We start from the raw sequence: 17284 nt of genomic DNA, 5'->3' as shown, positions 1-17284 counted from the left end.
GCATTATGAGAATACCATGAAACATTGATATGTTGTTCAGGATTTCAGATATAAGTACGCTTGTGGAATATTGCTGTTTTCTTTGGAATGCTGTTGTTTTCTTTTTGTGAATATTTGAAAAAAGAGAAGTTGACAAGGAAATACTTCATTATTTTTGTGCTTTTTAGATTAATGATAAAGATACTTTGTGTTCTTGCATACCGTCATAAAAGACAATGAAATGTACCCTTCTGGTGAGCTGCATTTACTAGCAATTTATTACTATCTCTGAAAGTGGCAGTCTTTTTCAGAATGACTGTTCTGTTTTTGCCTTTTTTGTTTGGCCTCTTTTACATATGGAATTTACATAGGAATGCAGGCTGTTTGCTCTGTAGTGCCTGGGTGCTGTATGTCACACAGCAAAGTGAATAAACGTGGTAAAGAGAGCAGTAGGAAAGTAGTGGCAGTGAGGTAAGAGCGGATGAAAGGAGCTTGTTTAAAAAGTCTTCAGTTCCAGTAGGATGTATCATTGCAATAGAAGCTCACAATGTAACCTTCTTTCAAGTTTGTAGTAACTTTTCAGCTTTTGCCCTGTAACTGTTCTTTTCGGTGGAGTAGTTGTATACCGAGCCTAAGTAATAATGTAACGCTGCTTTACTGCAAGTGGCTGGTGGGTGGCTATAAGGTGCTGGGTGACTCTTCGTGTGTGTTGTTTTCTCATTGCTTTGTAGCCTCATCTTGCAAACTTGAGCTCTTGGGGAAGCTTATAAAAACAAAACTCATGGGCATCCTATGAAGAAAGGAAGCAGCATGAAGATTGTTCGGTTTCTAAATTTTCCAGGAAGTGGTATAGCTCTAAGAAATTCTGAATTTCTATTTAACTTAGGAGACTTCTAGAATGCTCTTTTTAGTAGAACAAGAGTAGAAGTTTACTAAGATTGCACCAAGAGCATCTTCTGCATATTTCTGCGTGTCTCACAATTTCAATAGTAATGTCAGGCAAGATGCTGATCTGTAAAAGCAGAGATGAACCAGTGTCCCACTCACAGACATAAGGTCAGGCAAGATGAGTAATGTTTTTTGCTAGTTAAGCATGAAAGCTGATGAAATGTAGAAATTAAACAAATGTTCAAAAATGTAGTTATTCTGTGTGGTGGACTGTGGGTTATGCCTGACCACTAGTATGCAGATAACGGGTATGTGGAAACTTTCTCCTGGGAAAGTAACAGCTGTGTGTTGGGCAGCGGGGATCTTTTAGCAAGGAAAGTGTGCTGAATGCTGAAGCAGCTATGGTGGTGGTTGGTTTTTTTTTTTTTTTTTTGTTAATTACATTTACCTTTTGAGTAGTCACCACGGTGGTGGTGTTGGGAAACTGTTTCATTCTTTGCATACCTTTTGCATGAGGATGTCCTGGAGTAAAAGTAAAACAAGTAACAGCGAAGATCGTTTCCTTTTGCTGAAGAAAAATTTCTTGTCCAACTGAGTCCTTAAACACCAATATAGCTCCTAAAGTTTTCTGCTAACCTACTGAACATATTATGGATGCATTCCAAAACTACATTCAGAAATCCTTTTGGAAAATAGTGTTGACTAGACAATAAAGCTTTCTCATATACAGCTATGCAATAGCAGTGTAACTAGAGCCATAACAACAGGATAATGCATTAATATGTTGCTGGTTTTTTTTTTTTCAGTAAAGGACGTATTTCTTTTTTTTTTTTTAATAAAACACTGTGTATAAATACTCTTTACACTTAGGCTTATTGCTTCAGAAGAAGCCTTTATGGATAGCAGCAGGCAAGGCATGCCTGAATTTTTAGGCTATCAAACATCAACATGAAGGACAGGGCCCCTCACTGCAAAAAAGACATTGAGGCCCTGAAGCGTGTTCAGAGGAGGGCAACGAAGCTGGTGAGGAGTCTGGAGCACAGGCCTTATGAGGAGCGGCTGAGGGAGCTGGGATTGTTCAGTCTGGAGAAGAGGAGGCTCAGGGGAGACCTCATCGCTCTCTATAACTACCTGAAGGGAGGATGTAGTGAGCTGGGGGTCGGCCTCTTCTCTCTTGTAACTAGTGACAGGAGAGAGGGGGAATGGCTTCAAGTTGCGCCAGGGGAGATTGAGGCTGGACATTAGGAAATACTACTTTTCTGAAAGAGTGGTCAGGCGCTGGAATTGGCTGCCCAGGGAGGTGGTGGATCACCGTCGCTGGAGGTGTTCAAGAAACATTTAGATATAGTGTTGAGAGACGTAGTTTAGTGGGGTTATTGGTGGTAGGTGGATGGTTGGACTGGATGATCTTGTAGGTCTTTTCTAACCTAGCTAATTCTATGATTCTGTGATTCTATGACAGGGCCACTTGTATATTAACTCAGCTAGTACTCAAGATGATTTTCCAGCTACTTAGTTATCTAAATATTTATTTAGGCATGCTTTTTAAACTATGTATAGAATTCAACCTTAAGATATTCTTGTCTATTTATTAAAAAAAAAAAAAAACAAACCACAAAACAAAAAGCATAGATTGTCTGAAACATAACTTCTAACCAACTTCTTCATGTATTTGTAAGCTTCCTCTGCATTCACACTAGTGTGGCTGTAGTGTTGATATTTCTTGTGTCAGATTTGACAGGTTCATTCCAAGGCTATTACTTTAAACTTTGCTACATTATCATTGATTTGGAGATGATGTAGTATGCCTAATGGTTTGTGCTCTCATGTGTAGTATAAAAAGTGTTTTTGTTTGTTTTATTTTCTAATCTACTTAAGCTTGTTAGACTTTCTTAAAACAAATTAAAATCTCAAATTATAGAGCTATCTTTCCATAGTTACTCCACTCATAGTCATGGTATTTGCTTGTTTCTTGTTTCCTTATTGGCTGCCATTTTTGCTCTGAAATCATATGGTGAATAGGGTTGTATTCCAAACTGTTGACAGGGAAGGCCTAGTTAGCTTCTTGGGTAAGGGGTTCTTTATGGCAATTAATCTGATTGCAGTAAATGAAAACACAAGACAACACTTACAGAAAATCAGTTTCTGAGACTCATTTTGTAAATGTTTTTTTAAGCACTTTTTAATGAGAGCTTCCAACATGCTCAGAAGGAAAGCGATACACTTCTGTAGTGTTTGAGTATGCTTCATTTAAAATTGGTAATAAGCAAAGCCTGTGTTGAATTGGCTTAAAAATCATTGACGTTTTCTTATGTTGTGAAGATTATGCTTTAGCAGTACTTGTGCTTTCTTCGCTTCACCTTACCCCTCTTCTAAACTTTGCAAAAATGCCCAGGCTGTGTGCTCTGCCTGCTGTTCTCTGTACAGCTTCTTGACCTTACACAGAATGGGGTTTTAGGATAGTGTGTCTTGCAGGCCGTGTTTTCTTTTGTGTGTCCTCCAAAGGAGCCCGAATGGCATTTAGAATTGAATTGTAGTCTATTTGACTTTTCCTTGACCTGTTTCCCAGAAAGTTTAGATCAAATTAAGTTGAGACTGAGAGTTAGTGTATGAACTGAATACTATCTGGATGTCTTAGTGGCTACCAGAATGGTAGAAAAGATGCAAGCATTCTGTATTATTTGTGTGATATGTATATATGTGTGTGTATATAAGCTGTTTATCTTGAGGTACAATGGGTTGCGTGAATATAACACAGAGGGAATCTTCTGCCATACAATCTGTGCTTTTATTCAGAAGTGAAAGTATTGGTGTGGGTTCCAAATTGAAAGGTGAAGAACCTTATTGCAGTATATCTTTAATTTTTGTTGGGCTAAGTGAAGTGCCAGTGAAATTTGGAGGCTTCTCATAGCTTTGGCTGGCAAGAGCTCCTTTTCTCTCCTCTTCCTCCTCCATCTAGCAGAGTAATAGAAAAGATGACAGCAACAATAAGTTGAAAACACACCATGAAGGTGTGTATGTTCACATAAGTTGAAAACGACCATGAAGGAATGGCAGAGACTGCAGCTTGCATTTCCTGTTCCCCAGCACTATCATGGGAGAAGAGGTAGAAGGGGTTGGATAGGAGAGGAAGGTGGTTTTAGTTGACTTTTAGTTTTGCTTTAGTCTGTTAGTAACTGGCAGTAAATCAAATTGATCACACTTATGGTGAGTTTCCTTTGCCCGTGACAGTAATTGGTGAGTGATCTCCCTGTCGCTTTCTCAGCCCATGAGTTTTTCATTGTATTTTCTCCCCATCCTGCTGAGGAGGGGGAGGGGGAAATGAGAGAGTGGCTGTGTGGTGCTTGGCTGCCTACTGGTGTGAAACCACAACAGTTAGCTTTGTCTGTTACCAGAGTCACGGTTTTATAAATCAAAGTGGTAAAGAGTTGAATGGAGTGTGCCAAGAATACTATCTATGTTCTTTGTCCCTCTTTTTACATTGTCACATTCCTATTTAAAGCAAACAAAAGATTGGTTTGCTGTTTTATTTATTTATTGATTTAGTTGTTTTCCTAACCTCGTGTTCCTTCAGTCCTTTGTGAGTGATTTCTTCTAGCAAGGAGGAGATTTTTTTTTTGTTCTAAACTCTTGTTCTTGCTATTGATTTCATTCTTAAATATAAACACTACTCCCTGTGAGAGTTCTTAATCTAAAATGGACATAGTAACTACATTGTGGTGGTCCGAGGATTAAAGTTTCAGTGTTTTGTCTGAATGGATAACAGGTATACATGTTAACAGAGCACAAACTTTAAATGATTTGTAAGAGTGCACTTGTGCACTCAGCATCTACTAAATGTCATGGTAAGTATACTCTAGTGAGGAATTTAAAGCTAAAACATCTGGTATCACTTCATACTGCAAAACCAGTGTGCTGACAAAAGGAGTTAATCTAAATGTGGAGGTGGTTTAAATGTGTTGAACAGTGTTAGACTTCAAGAGTTGAAGGGGAAAACAGTATTTCAAAGCAGCCTTTTCTTTCCTGTGTGCATGGAGAAATAATATGTTGCTTTCTACACTACTGTCATTAACAGTTCAAGTCCTTGTTATTTTATTTTCCTGTTATATGTATATCAAACTTGTCTCTTGCCTTGTACGTATGTATGCATAGCAGATGAAAACATTGTGTTGTGCTCTTTTAGTACTTATTTTTGCTGTTTTAATATTAAGGAGAGTATTTCCACCAAATATCTTCCTAATAATTTACTACATCTTAATGATCAAAATGTTGCATCAGAAACAAAGGAGATGGTAAGCATCGCCTTTGTCTTGTTTTAGGTGATGATTTTGACTGAGATACTTAAGACTGGAGAGATTACAGTTGTTGGGTTTGTTGCTGAGATAAAACATTGTCCTTGTGCACACTGAAAACATTATTAAATATACTCCTCTGCTTTCATGTTATTGTATATTAAAAAAAACAACAAACTTTGTAGTTCTCATGCGGTGTGGTATAGTTCAGAGGAGTGCACAAAATATAGCAGGCCATTGGCAGAAAAACAACAGACAGGTTTTATGCTCTACTATGTCATAGGACTTTATCTTTTACCCTTATGAGAGCTCTTGGAAGAGGTCATCTTGTCTTTTTTCTAGTCTTTGGAAAAAGTCAATGTGTTTTCAACTTATTGTTGCTTTCACCTTTTCTATTAATCTTTCTTTGCCACAGATGTTTTTTGGATATGATTTCTTATTGTTTTTCCTTGTTTACGTGTCCTAAAAATGCATTCTTGATGGTACAGTTTAGAGCATGTTTTGTTTTTGTTTCTTACTCCAGATCTTCAGGTAATGTTAAGATTGCAGAGATGTCATCTGCTTTGATAACAGTGCTTAGCAGTTAGATTGTTAACTGCATGTTTCTTGGTATCACTGGGAAGTAAAATACTTTAATATGCATTTGGAAAATGTCATGCTTGTATAGTAAATCTAGTAAGTAATTCTTGTTAGTATTTTGTAGGATTATTCAGTTATCTGAAATTCAAAACAAAGAATTAGAAGTTATTTAACTTGGATAATATCTTTTTTAGCATCCATATGCAAGATTATTTAGGAATAAGTGTGGGAGTATTCCTGAATTACTTCTGCGTGGATGCTTATTTCAGATAAGCAATTCATTCATTTTTATGGGTTTACTTAATTTTCAGGTTAATAAAGTGACACTTATTTGTTTACTGGAAGTTTGAAAATGCGCTTGAATTTTACTGCGTGTATGCACTGAGAGGCTATGTCTCTGTTATAAAATTTTGATCCTTTAGTGGAAAAGGAATGCTGGGACGTTGCTTTGAGCGTATAGGGCTTGTCAGTCCCTGCATTTGTTTTGCTTAAATATTGCATTCTGGTTTGGCCATCCATTTGTTGTACATCCTTCCTGTTCTGTTGAATTCTGTTTGTATGATACACTAGACAGAGCTGTCCATGTTCAGCAAGTGTTGTGCCCTCCTGGTGTTCAGGAGGGCGCAAGTTGCTTTTTGTCAGTTGTTTTTATATATATATATATGCTGATCTGAGGACAATAAGCAGCTTCCTTCATTAACATAGGGCACTTAAGACTCAATTATTTTTTATCATTACCTTATTACCAGTGCCGGAAATGAACTGTTTTCAAGTTTGTAAAACTGCTAAGATGACCCAGAGTAAATGTTAGGGAATAATCTGAAAGCTGTGCTACCTTATCCACTGGGCTTCTTGGTGATAAAATTAGAATGATTATTTTTAATCTTACTGTTACAATAGCTATTATTAGAAATGGAGCTTGTTTGGAAGTGGTTTTCATGTGCCCTTGTGGTGGTACAAAAAGCAAGTCTTTAATTGAATGGTGGAGAAGCTGAAGATATCCAACAATAGCTCACTTTCTTGGCGTATTTTTTTCCTACATTTTTTTGATTTTAAAGTATGAAAACTTGAAAATAAGTCAGTCTCTGTTCTCAGGATTGCATTACCTATTACTAGGATGATCTTTCTCCATCTCAGCCCTTTAGCATGTGCCCTTTCTGGCAGATGCTTGGGTAAGTGCTTGAACGTGGAAAATGCATTTTGCAAATGTTTATAAACTGGCACCATGACATGGAAGTCAGATCCAGTAGAGATTTAACCGGCTACTTAAAGCGTCTGCTGAGCACACCTGGAAATAGTGACTTTTTTTAGACATGCACTTTTACAGTACAGGCATTGCCATTATGTTGTGTAGGTTACGGTCTTGACAAAAGATCAGCAGTCGGTGAAAAACATAGCATGCCCTCTTCCAATCAAGCTACTAATTTTTGAAGGCCAAATAGATAGGAGTGACTATCTTGCAGTTTTTCTTCAGCTTTGAAATGATTGCAGTTTGGTACAATCTGGTTGAAGGATAGCCTGTTTAATGAAATTGTCTACTGCCGTCTTTGTCTGTCATCTTTAAATCAATAGGAAAGTACTGGAAGTTGATGCTAAAGAGTAAACCTGCTTGCAAATACACTGCTAGCTAAATAAGCTCTCTAAATATTTCAACAATGGTGATTTACTTGTACACAAATTATACATATTGACTGTATTTTGACATATATGCTTAAGGCTCCGGTGTATCAGGTGGAAAGTGTTGAGAAACTGTGCCTGCCTTCACTGCTTCTAATGTGCTGTAAAGGGCTGCGTTCATCAGATCTCGCTCTTAAAATGACAGTTATGTATTGAAGTCATTAAAAATAACAAGTATAAATTGTGTTGGCAATTTAGAAAAACTGTCTAAAATACTAAGTTTTCAGTTTTCAAAAGATGGGAGTACTGTGAAATAGGAGAAATAATGCATGAGGTAGTACTAGTGAAATGGTCTGTCCCACTTGTAACTAGCAGGATTTTGGACGTTTATTTTATTACAGCCCTATCACTGCCTCCTAACAGCGTGGTAATAGCATCTAATGCCCTGCTGCTCGCGGGATTGAAATCCTGGGGCTGTGTTACAGAAATGTTTCTACAAGAAAGTTGTTCTGCGGTGCCTGTGGCCCTGGTGGTTTCCATGGAAATTAACACAAATCCATGTACTGTGAAATTTGTTATGAAACTTTGCATTGCAGAGAAATTTGTTATACCAGTCTGTGACCAGGGCAATGGAGAGTTTGAATGCACAAATGTAATAGTGCATTTTTACTTATATCGAGACAATATTTATGCTGATGGCTTGTGTGCAGTCATGGAGGTGGTGGTTAGCCTGAATCGTTGTGTAGTCTAAAAAGCTAAATTAAAATGTGGTGGGACAAAAATCTGGAAGAGACAGATCTAATCATTAAAAGATGCCTTGATGTAACCTTTGATGTGTTTCTGTGTTTTTAATGAACTTTTCTCAGCTGTTTAATGACCTCATTTGGTGTGCTGCAGTTTGTGTTTAACTTCTTTCCTTTGCAAAAACAAGCAGCTCACTTGGACACAAGTAAATGAATGACTTAAACAGATCACCTACAAGACGTTAGCTGATAAGCATAAGTTCCTGACAGAGTTGACAAAACTACAGTCCATAAGAAACCACTGAGCCTCTAACCAAAACCCAGAGGTCTCCCCTTCTTGTATTGTTTTTGTACAGAAACAGGCTTTTGTGCCTGTACTGTTTCAGTTCATCAAGCTAAATTCCACCTGCCTATTTGTCAGTAGCACCTTTTCATTTCATCTTTAATCTATTTGCCAGAATTCTTTCTAGATATTAACAATTTATTCCATGTTTTATGTAAAAACAGTTATTTCTCTAATTTGGAGTACTTCTTATTTTGTAGGCTTTATATCCTCAGATCCCTACAGTTTTTGTGGTGTTGCAGTAATAAAATGAACAAAAAATTGATGAGAGGTTGTGTGTGCTTTCATTGAATACCTTTGTGTCGATTCACACGTTAGTGTCTGTAGCGAGCCAGGACTTGCACTGTGTAAATGACCACTGCCCTCAGAAGACTGTGGGGGCTTGAAGGTTCAAGCAGGCTGTGCCTGCTGAAAGGCCCTGTTTTTGTTTGAGTGGGTTTCTGTATTGCTTGCTGGGAAATTCTAGAGCTCCTGAATTGCGGCAGTTGGAAATGACTTCCTGCTAAAAGGAGAAATAATAAAACAACTGTGAGAGAGTGGATGCTTATTAAAGTACTTTATTTGGGGCATTGCCTGGTGGTAATTTAACCTTTGCATTTGGTTTGAGATGTATGTTATCTGTGGCATGGACTCTTCACAGTTTACGGAAAGTGGAAAAAAAAGAACAGAATGTCTACCTTTTCTACACTGAGCTTTAGGGTAGGTAAGTTCTCTAGTTTAACCTGGCAGGCAGATCAGCACCATACAGCTGTTTGCTCACTCGCCTGCTCCAGTGGAATGAATAAGAGAATTGGAAACAAAGTTGAACTTGTGGATTGAGATGGACTGTTTATTAAGACAAAAAAGGGAAATAGGAAAAAAATATGATGAAAACAAAGTATATCCACAATGCAGCTACTTGCATTGTACTGCCTACTGGCTGACACTCAGATAACAATACAGCTGCTCACAAACTGATGGCCTCCTAACAATGCAACATCCTGCTCACTGATGTCCTGCAACCCCTAGGGCAGTGGCCTTCCCCATGCCAGCTCTGCACAGCTTTATGGCCTTCTGCATATGGTACAGAATAACCACTGGCCTAGTTCAGGCCACCTGTCCTGGCTCTGTCCATTCTCTGCTGCTGCACCATAATGGCAGCAGCTCTTCCACCAAGTAGCCTGGCTGTGCCTCAGGTGTGCACTTATCACTGGGCAATAACCAGACATTGGTATTCTATTAACACTATCTCAGGTGAAACCATTACAGTAAGGTAATATTTGTAACCGTAGCCCAAAGAGTTTACATAACCAGTTAATGTTAAGGAAGGAGTAATAAAATGTTCTTGACCTGTCACCAACTTTGAGTTCATAGAATCATAGAATGGCCTGGGTTGAAAAGGACCATAACGATCATCTAGTTTCAACCCCTCTGCTGTGTACAGGGTTGCCAACCACTAGACCAGACTGCCCAGACATACGTCCAGCCTGGTCTTGAATGCCTCCAGAAATGAGGCATCCACAACCTCCTTGAGCAACCTGTTCCAGTGTGTCACCACCCCCTCTGTGAAAAACTTCCTCCTAATATCTAACCTAAACCTCCTCTGTCTTAGTTTAAAACCATTCACCCTTGTCCTGTCACTATCAACCCATGTGAACAGTCGTACCCCCTCTTGTTTATATGCTCCCTTTAAATATTGGAAGGCCACAATGAGGTCTCCCTGGAGCCTTTTCTTCTCCAAGCTAAACACTACAGTGCCAGCTGATGTAATAACTCAGCCAAGGAATAAAAAATTTTGGATAAGTTTCAGACACTTCCAGTTCCCAGAAGTATTCAAATAGTACAGGAACACTTAGTGTGTGTATATATATATTTAAAATTACAGTTCAAAATCTAGTATTTTTCCATTCTATTAAAATTAATTTATCAGATGATTTTGTACTGAGGACTAGTCTAAGACAAAACCTACCAAATCCTGTGATTTGTAATTTTGCCTGAAAATAGATGCAGTATCCACTATATGAGGACCACCTCTGATAAGGTGCATTGCTTGTAGTAGTTGTATTCCAGCTCAACTTCTGGAAACTTCTAGTCTTGCATCAAAAGAGATTTTGTTATTCACACCTGATTGAATTGGTATAAAATGGCATGTGGCATTTTGCTATGCTTCCTATGGAATTATGTTTTGAAGCACCAAATTTGTCAAGTTCAGAAATAAGAGTTTAACATCTGGTATTTATTAGCTGTTGAGTGACATAAAATGCAAGTTTACTATTCCAAGAACTGCATTTTCAAAGGCTTTCTAAAAGTTGGTATTAAGGCTTTAGTCAGTCAAGATAAGGGTAAAATGTGGGCTTTTTGAGTCCTTCAATTGGAAGGATGGCAGTTTGACTTGCTGTACGTAACGGTGTGGGCTGAACTTGTTACTTATCAACAAGTTCAGGAATAAAGTTTGTTTTTTTTTCCTCAGCTACCTTGCTTTTCAAATCTACCAGATCTTGTCTATTTGGCCTTAGATTTTGTACAGTCTGTTCAGATCAGGTGTGTGTGTATTTTGCCACAGACATTGTGAGAATCTGAGATATTTATCAAAGCAATTACTGGAGGATGTCAAAGATTGTAAGGGAAAGTGCTTTTTTTTTTTTTTTTTTTTTAACTTATCCTGGGTTAAAATTGGTCTAATGATTGTAAGAGCCTTTACTCCAAAAGCAAGCTGGAGATGGGGAGCAGGTTTCACTTTAAGTACTTCTCATGTCATCAGAGAGGGTGAAAAAATGTATGCTATTGAATAAGAAAACGAAGGAAAACAAACAAAAATCTACAAATGGTCTAGAATATGCATTTAAGTGTATTCAAGGTTTTGTTGTTAATACAAATTTACTTATTTCTCAAGGTTATGATGTGGAAAATCTAGTTTCACCTCAGCTTCAGTTCACTTCATGGCACTACTTCTTAGTGGCAGTCTTCTGTTGTGAAGCATCATATGCAGCAACAAAAAGGTTAGGATACAGAGTCATAGAACCATTTGAAATTGGAAGGAACCCTTAAAGGTCGTCTAGTCCAACTCCCTTACAATAAACATGGATGCCTAGTGCTAGATCATGGTGCTCGGAGCCCCATCCAACCTGACTTTGAATATCTCCACCACCTCTGCCAACCTGTTCCAGTGCCTCCCCACCCTTATCATAGGAAATTTCTTCCTTATATCCAATCCAAATCTACCCTCTTTTAGTTTGAAGCTATGCACTGCGCTGATTAACATAAAGTTCTGTGTATGTATGTAAACATCTGTCGCTGTAACCATCCAGAGGGGAGCATTACTTGTATTAGGTATGTTTTCTTACAGTGATACCTTTGATTTCTTCAGAGTTTCTTTTCTTCAGGCAGGAAAGCTGAGATACTTTGTTACTGTCTTATCTGGTGGTGCTACAGCCAGGAGATAAATCAGCTCAAGGCAACTTTTGCTTGATCAGCTTCCAGAACTTGTATTTTGTAAGTGTAGGATACGTACTTGTCTGTCCTCAGTAAAAACATCGTCTGGAGCTATTAAGAAATGTTAACATTGCCCACATTTCACTGTATCTTGCTGTAGTTTTCTCTCTTCTCCCACTCCCCAGGTCTTTGTTGAAGGCAAAGCCATTCCATGCTTACCTGTTTAATTAAGTTTGATATCTGAGTAACCAATTGATGTTAGCCTAGCATGAATTGTAGATTTGCTTTTTGGTGTGTGTACAGAGAAAGCAGACTGCCATGGAGGCTAGGGGTGTATACAACTCAGTATGTCTCCATTTGGAAAATATCAAACAGATTAAATAACGCTTTCTCGAGAGGTGTTAAATATGCTTTTAACATGTGTTAAGAGGATATCTACATTTTAACTTCATCAAACTTCACAAACATCTTTGGGTTTAGGACAGTGCAGTTGCGTGAATTGCTAGTTTTGTTAGTTCGGACCTATCCATTTATAGAAGTACACTGGCAGTTCTTCTCTCTTGAACTTTTTCCATGCTAGGAGTTTAAATCAAATTGCCATTCCTGTTGTACTGTTAAATGTAAAGGTTCGTGGTTCGAGGTTTAAGAATTGCTATGGGAAAGGTTCCAGAACTGTGATAACACGCACTCAAAATGTGTCAGCCACTATTACCAGTAAAAGCTTTCAAGACTTTTGCCAAGCTAAATATTGATCACTGTTTTTCCTAGTGTTATTTAGTGAGAGGATGTGGCTGTCATGGCGCCATCTGTATTTGATGCCCATGTCAGTTATGATGTATTTGAAAACAGCTCAATTACATCGCTATTTACACTCTCTCCCCAGATCCTGGCTACTGGTGCTGGTGGTTGTGCTAATAAAGCTTTCATGGTGGGAAACACTGTTAAGCATTCAGAAAGGTTTAAATACATGATTTAAGAACGTAAATGGGCTTGTTTCGTTGAGTATTTAGCGGGCTACGAGAAACTCTGTTTCGTTTTGTTTTGTATCTCTAAGACGGAACTCAGCACAGGTACTGGAAATCTGTTTTCAATATGGGCGCTTTCAGCTCTCTGGAACAGAACCATGTATGAACTTTCAGTGCTTTGATTTGGTGTTTTCTCTCTTCAGAGAAATACAAACATGTGTATCTTAACATATTCATGTCATTACAACTGAATGTTTCCAGGATCCCCACTATTGGGGTTGACAGTTCATGTTAAAGGTTTTGCTGTATTAAAATACAAACTTTTGAAATAAACAGCTGTGCTATTGTATTATGTCCAGTTAAAATTGCTCATAGAGCTAAAATATGTATCTTTGAGCATTTTTAATGGTTTCAGAATGTATTTTTTTCTGAAGTATGACTTCATTTTTAATGGTTGAGCAGTACTTTGAAGATTAGAAGCTCTGCTGAACAGAAAGCTTTTTTTTATTAATTAGGGATTAATGGCCATTAAAATCTGGCAAGTGGCTACTCCAAGTGATTGAATTGCTTTGGAATTTTTGAAGACTAACTTTGCAATGCTGGGGTAATTTTGAAGTTGTTAGTAGCTATTTGTATACCCACCCTCTTCTAGAGACCTTGTATTATCTTAGTAAATACCTTTTGTATGTATGAAATATTAAGCTATGCACTGATTTGTGTGTGCAGAGGTACCAGAATTTAAAATCTTTAAAAAACAAACTTTAATTAGGTGTTTTTATAGTAAGTCACGTTACTGAATGCATTTTGTACTCAAGTAGGTAGGCAGCCTTTAACGGTTGGCGAGTCATACGCTGTAACTGCATTACTTAAACGATGATAAGAGCTGAAATGTTTTTTGGTTACCTGTAATTTCACGTTGCAGTGGCATAGCAGTGATGGTTCTGAATGTATTTCGACGAGTGAACTTTGCATTTGAAGGTCTGTTCTTAGTACTGAAATAAAAATGTCAGTGCATGTTTCTGTATTGGTCATACGGTATTTTGTTGGCAAGCTTTTCAGTCCTAGTTGAAGAGCCTGCTTCACTAGAGACTTGTGCGTTACTCTCCAGAACAAAGAACAAAATGAAAACAGGGTTGACATGTCATCAGGTACATTTCTCAGACTTCTTCATTTATCGTTTCATAAATTATTTCAGTACCTAATGTATTTTCCAGTGCAGTCGTAAACTGTAACTTCTGCAGCTTGTTAATGGGTGTGAAATTCAGAGAAGCGAGTTCATGAGCTACTTTTTCGCTACTTTTCTCAGACTCCTTTAGAAAACAATCTTGTGGATGAGCCTAAATTGGGGTCTGTATCTCCCTGGATAATAGCTGCTGTGATCTTCAGGTTGGAGATAGAAAATTGCTGACTTTGGTAACAACTTTATTGTGTATTGAAGTAGTTGACTAGCATTTGAATACCTGGTTTTATCTTCCTGAAAAATATTGATAGTCTGAGACAGCCAGTGCTCTTTTTGTTTGCTGCTGTTTTCTGTGAGCAAATACTATTAGAAATGCTGTAATAAAGCTGACATAATATCACAAATGCTTTTGGATTGGAATCAGTGGGAAAATGGGAATCATCGTAACGGGGACAGTCAATACACACAGAAATCTCAAGAGCAAATGAGGAGAAAAATGCTGAAAAAATGAAGCTTACATGGTTGTGTACTGAGAATAGTTATGCAGTAAATAGAGAGTGTGGTACGTTGTAATCAGTCCAGTCCTGGATTTTTTTTTTTATGAATTTCTTGAGTGAAAGACCGAGTTCCTGGCAAATATATAGTAGATGTTACATTTAACAAAATGCAAGCTGAATATTATTTATACGTGGTCTGTGTGATAGAAGATATTTGGTGGATTAATATGGTCTAGGTCTTGTTTGCTGTGCTTCTTTCAAGTGCTGCAAAATTCTCCTTTGCTTCCATGAAGGAAATCTATTTATAATTTTCTTTTTCAAATCACATTTTTCTTCCATTTAATCTATACTGCAACTCTTTAATTCATTAAGAGTGTTTTTAAAGTTGTGACATAGTTATGCTAACCAACCAAGGAGGAAGTTATGGACACATATATAGGGACAAGCTAGGAAAAGATCTATGTTCCTGATATTTAAATACAAGCTTAAACAACCCTCAAGTGGTTGAGCTGAAATCCATTATACTAGGGGATTTACCAGTGAATATGTTGTAGTGGTAGTGTGACAACACATTGTCAGGCATTTTCTGGTGCATTTTGCTCGGATGGATTGGGATTTAGTGAAATAAAATCCACATGCGATGGACCAAGGATCAGATTTTAAGGTCTGTTTTTGTGGTTAGTGTATCCTTTCAAGTTCTATTTCTTATATGAAACAAAATTTTATTTGTGTAGCAAATTTCTGGTAAAGTAGCATTTCTAACAAGTAACTATTTTTGAGTGATGGTTGTTTGTACTGTTCCATTTTATTTTATCACCTTATGAGAATCATTCATTGTAGAACTCAAAATTAGGAAAGGAAGTGAGAAATATAATAAAAGGAGTACAAGTTCCTTCTATTTTTAAGCATTCGTTATTCCTTGCAGTTCGCAAAATACAAATGCTTTATTATTGGAAGTAAAATTGCAATAATGTGCAATTTTAAATGTTAGTACATTTTCTGAATTTTAATTGATGCATCTTCTGCCTTAAAAAAAAAATTTCCTACTGGTTTCTCCATAATTATTCTCAAGGTGTTTTGGTAGTGTTTCTTGTGCAGTGTTTCTTTCAAGAGAGAGCTAATAACAATTAGAGCAAGAAGACAAAGTTTAAAAATAAAAAAAAACATAAATCAATATTTCATTTTATAAGGGTGTTTTGGAAGAACAGTTTAGAACTGCATTTTGACTGTTCATTTAATGGTCTTTTAAATTCCCCAATAATATAATAATGACTGTTGTTTAACTTGCCTTGAAGATGCTGGTATTCTAACCAGTAGCTCACTTGGTTTGCAGCTCTAGTTTATGCAGCACATAAAACTATATATTAGGAGTTCTAAAATTGTTGGAGGAAAAAATGATTGCATCTTATGATTTTCTTGTCTTTGTGTTTCAGGTCGTGTTAAAGATCATTAAACATTACCAAGAAGAAGGACAGGGGAATGAGGTGGTCCAAGGAGTGCTGCTGGGTCTTGTGGTGGATGACAGACTTGAAATCACGAATTGTTTCCCCTTCCCTCAGCATACAGAAGACGATGCAGACTTTGATGAAGGTAATGGCTACAGTTTTTGCAACACTTGTGGTAAGAAACCATCCATATGGGCAAAAAGGGATTTTTTTTTCACCACGACTGGAAGCTTCTATGTGATCAGAGAGTGTTTTTGTATTGACTTGAGGCATAAATGCCCTACTTAAAATGCCATCTTGCATATCCGACTGCAGCATAAGGGAAGTTACAGGGATAAATACTGTAATGTATGTACACACATTTTTAGAGTGAGACTGTCTCACTGACAATTACATATGTTTCCAGTATATAACTCATATAGCCATTTCTACAAAAAGACTTAAAATTTGTATATACGTGTATGCAATGTATGTAGTCGAGCATGTAGATTGCCTCCCTGTGGATTTCTTTATATGTGTTAAGTGCTTACTAAAAGCCTGGAGGGCAAAGCTTTGTAAGTTTAAGAACCACTGGTTAACATGGAATCTGCATGATTTTTGCTTTCCAGCTGAGCTAGAAGTAGCATCAGTGGTTTACATCTGTCTCGGTGCTTCCTTGCTGGCCCAGCAGTTTTTTTTTCGTTGTTGTCAATATAAGATAACATAGTTGACACAGAATTATATAAAATTTGTAAAACAAATTTTAGAGGTTTACAGTTCTAATCTTTGTTCTGTGTGTATGTATATATCTGGTGATGCTGGTAGAAAAACTGCTTTGCTAGGTCTTAGAGAGGAACAGTTTGACTTCAAGAGTAACTGAAGAGGCAGTATAATCAAAAGGAGTTGTGGTTGGAAGCTTGATTCTATCTAATTTTGCTAATTCAGTTTGAGCAAGATTAAGTAATGTTTAAGTATAAACTCATTTTTCTTATAATAAGATTAGATATTATTAAATTAACATCTTACTACAAAAGAACCTTGAACTGCCTTTAGAACAGAGGTTGTTTTAAGACTGTGCAGCTTGGTAAGGTTTCTCAGCTGTTTATTGCTTTTGTTATGGTATCATACCATTTGCAATTTTAAGAACAGTGAAACAAGGGAATGTTAATTGTCCTACGGTAATATGGTGCCAGAGTCAGAGCTATATTTTATTAAAGCCTAAGAGATGTTTTAAATATTATTTTTCTTCTGTTGGTCTTCAAAGGATTAGAGTAAGCTAAATTTTTAATTGGAGCCCATGCTTCAGTTTTTGCTGTGCAAGAAGGCTGAGTTTTTTCTGTGCAGCCAACAGACAAGCAAGCAGTGA

The 17284-nt window shown here is 37.3% G+C and overlaps 1 protein-coding gene across 1 annotated transcript in view; it reads left to right on the top strand.

The window, feature by feature from the left end:
- EIF3H (eukaryotic translation initiation factor 3 subunit H) overlaps positions 1-17284 on the top strand; it is an 80461-nt gene that overhangs the window by 5073 nt on the left and 58104 nt on the right. Inside the window, exon 2 of the mRNA XM_021387201.1 lies at positions 15928-16084. Coding sequence (XP_021242876.1) covers positions 15928-16084 — 157 coding nt within the window. The remainder of the gene's footprint in view (positions 1-15927; positions 16085-17284) is intronic.

Source organism: Numida meleagris, chromosome 2 (assembly GCF_002078875.1).
Source record: "Numida meleagris isolate 19003 breed g44 Domestic line chromosome 2, NumMel1.0, whole genome shotgun sequence".
Lineage (NCBI taxonomy): Eukaryota > Metazoa > Chordata > Aves > Galliformes > Numididae > Numida > Numida meleagris.
This window is presented reverse-complemented; position numbering and strand designations above follow the sequence as displayed.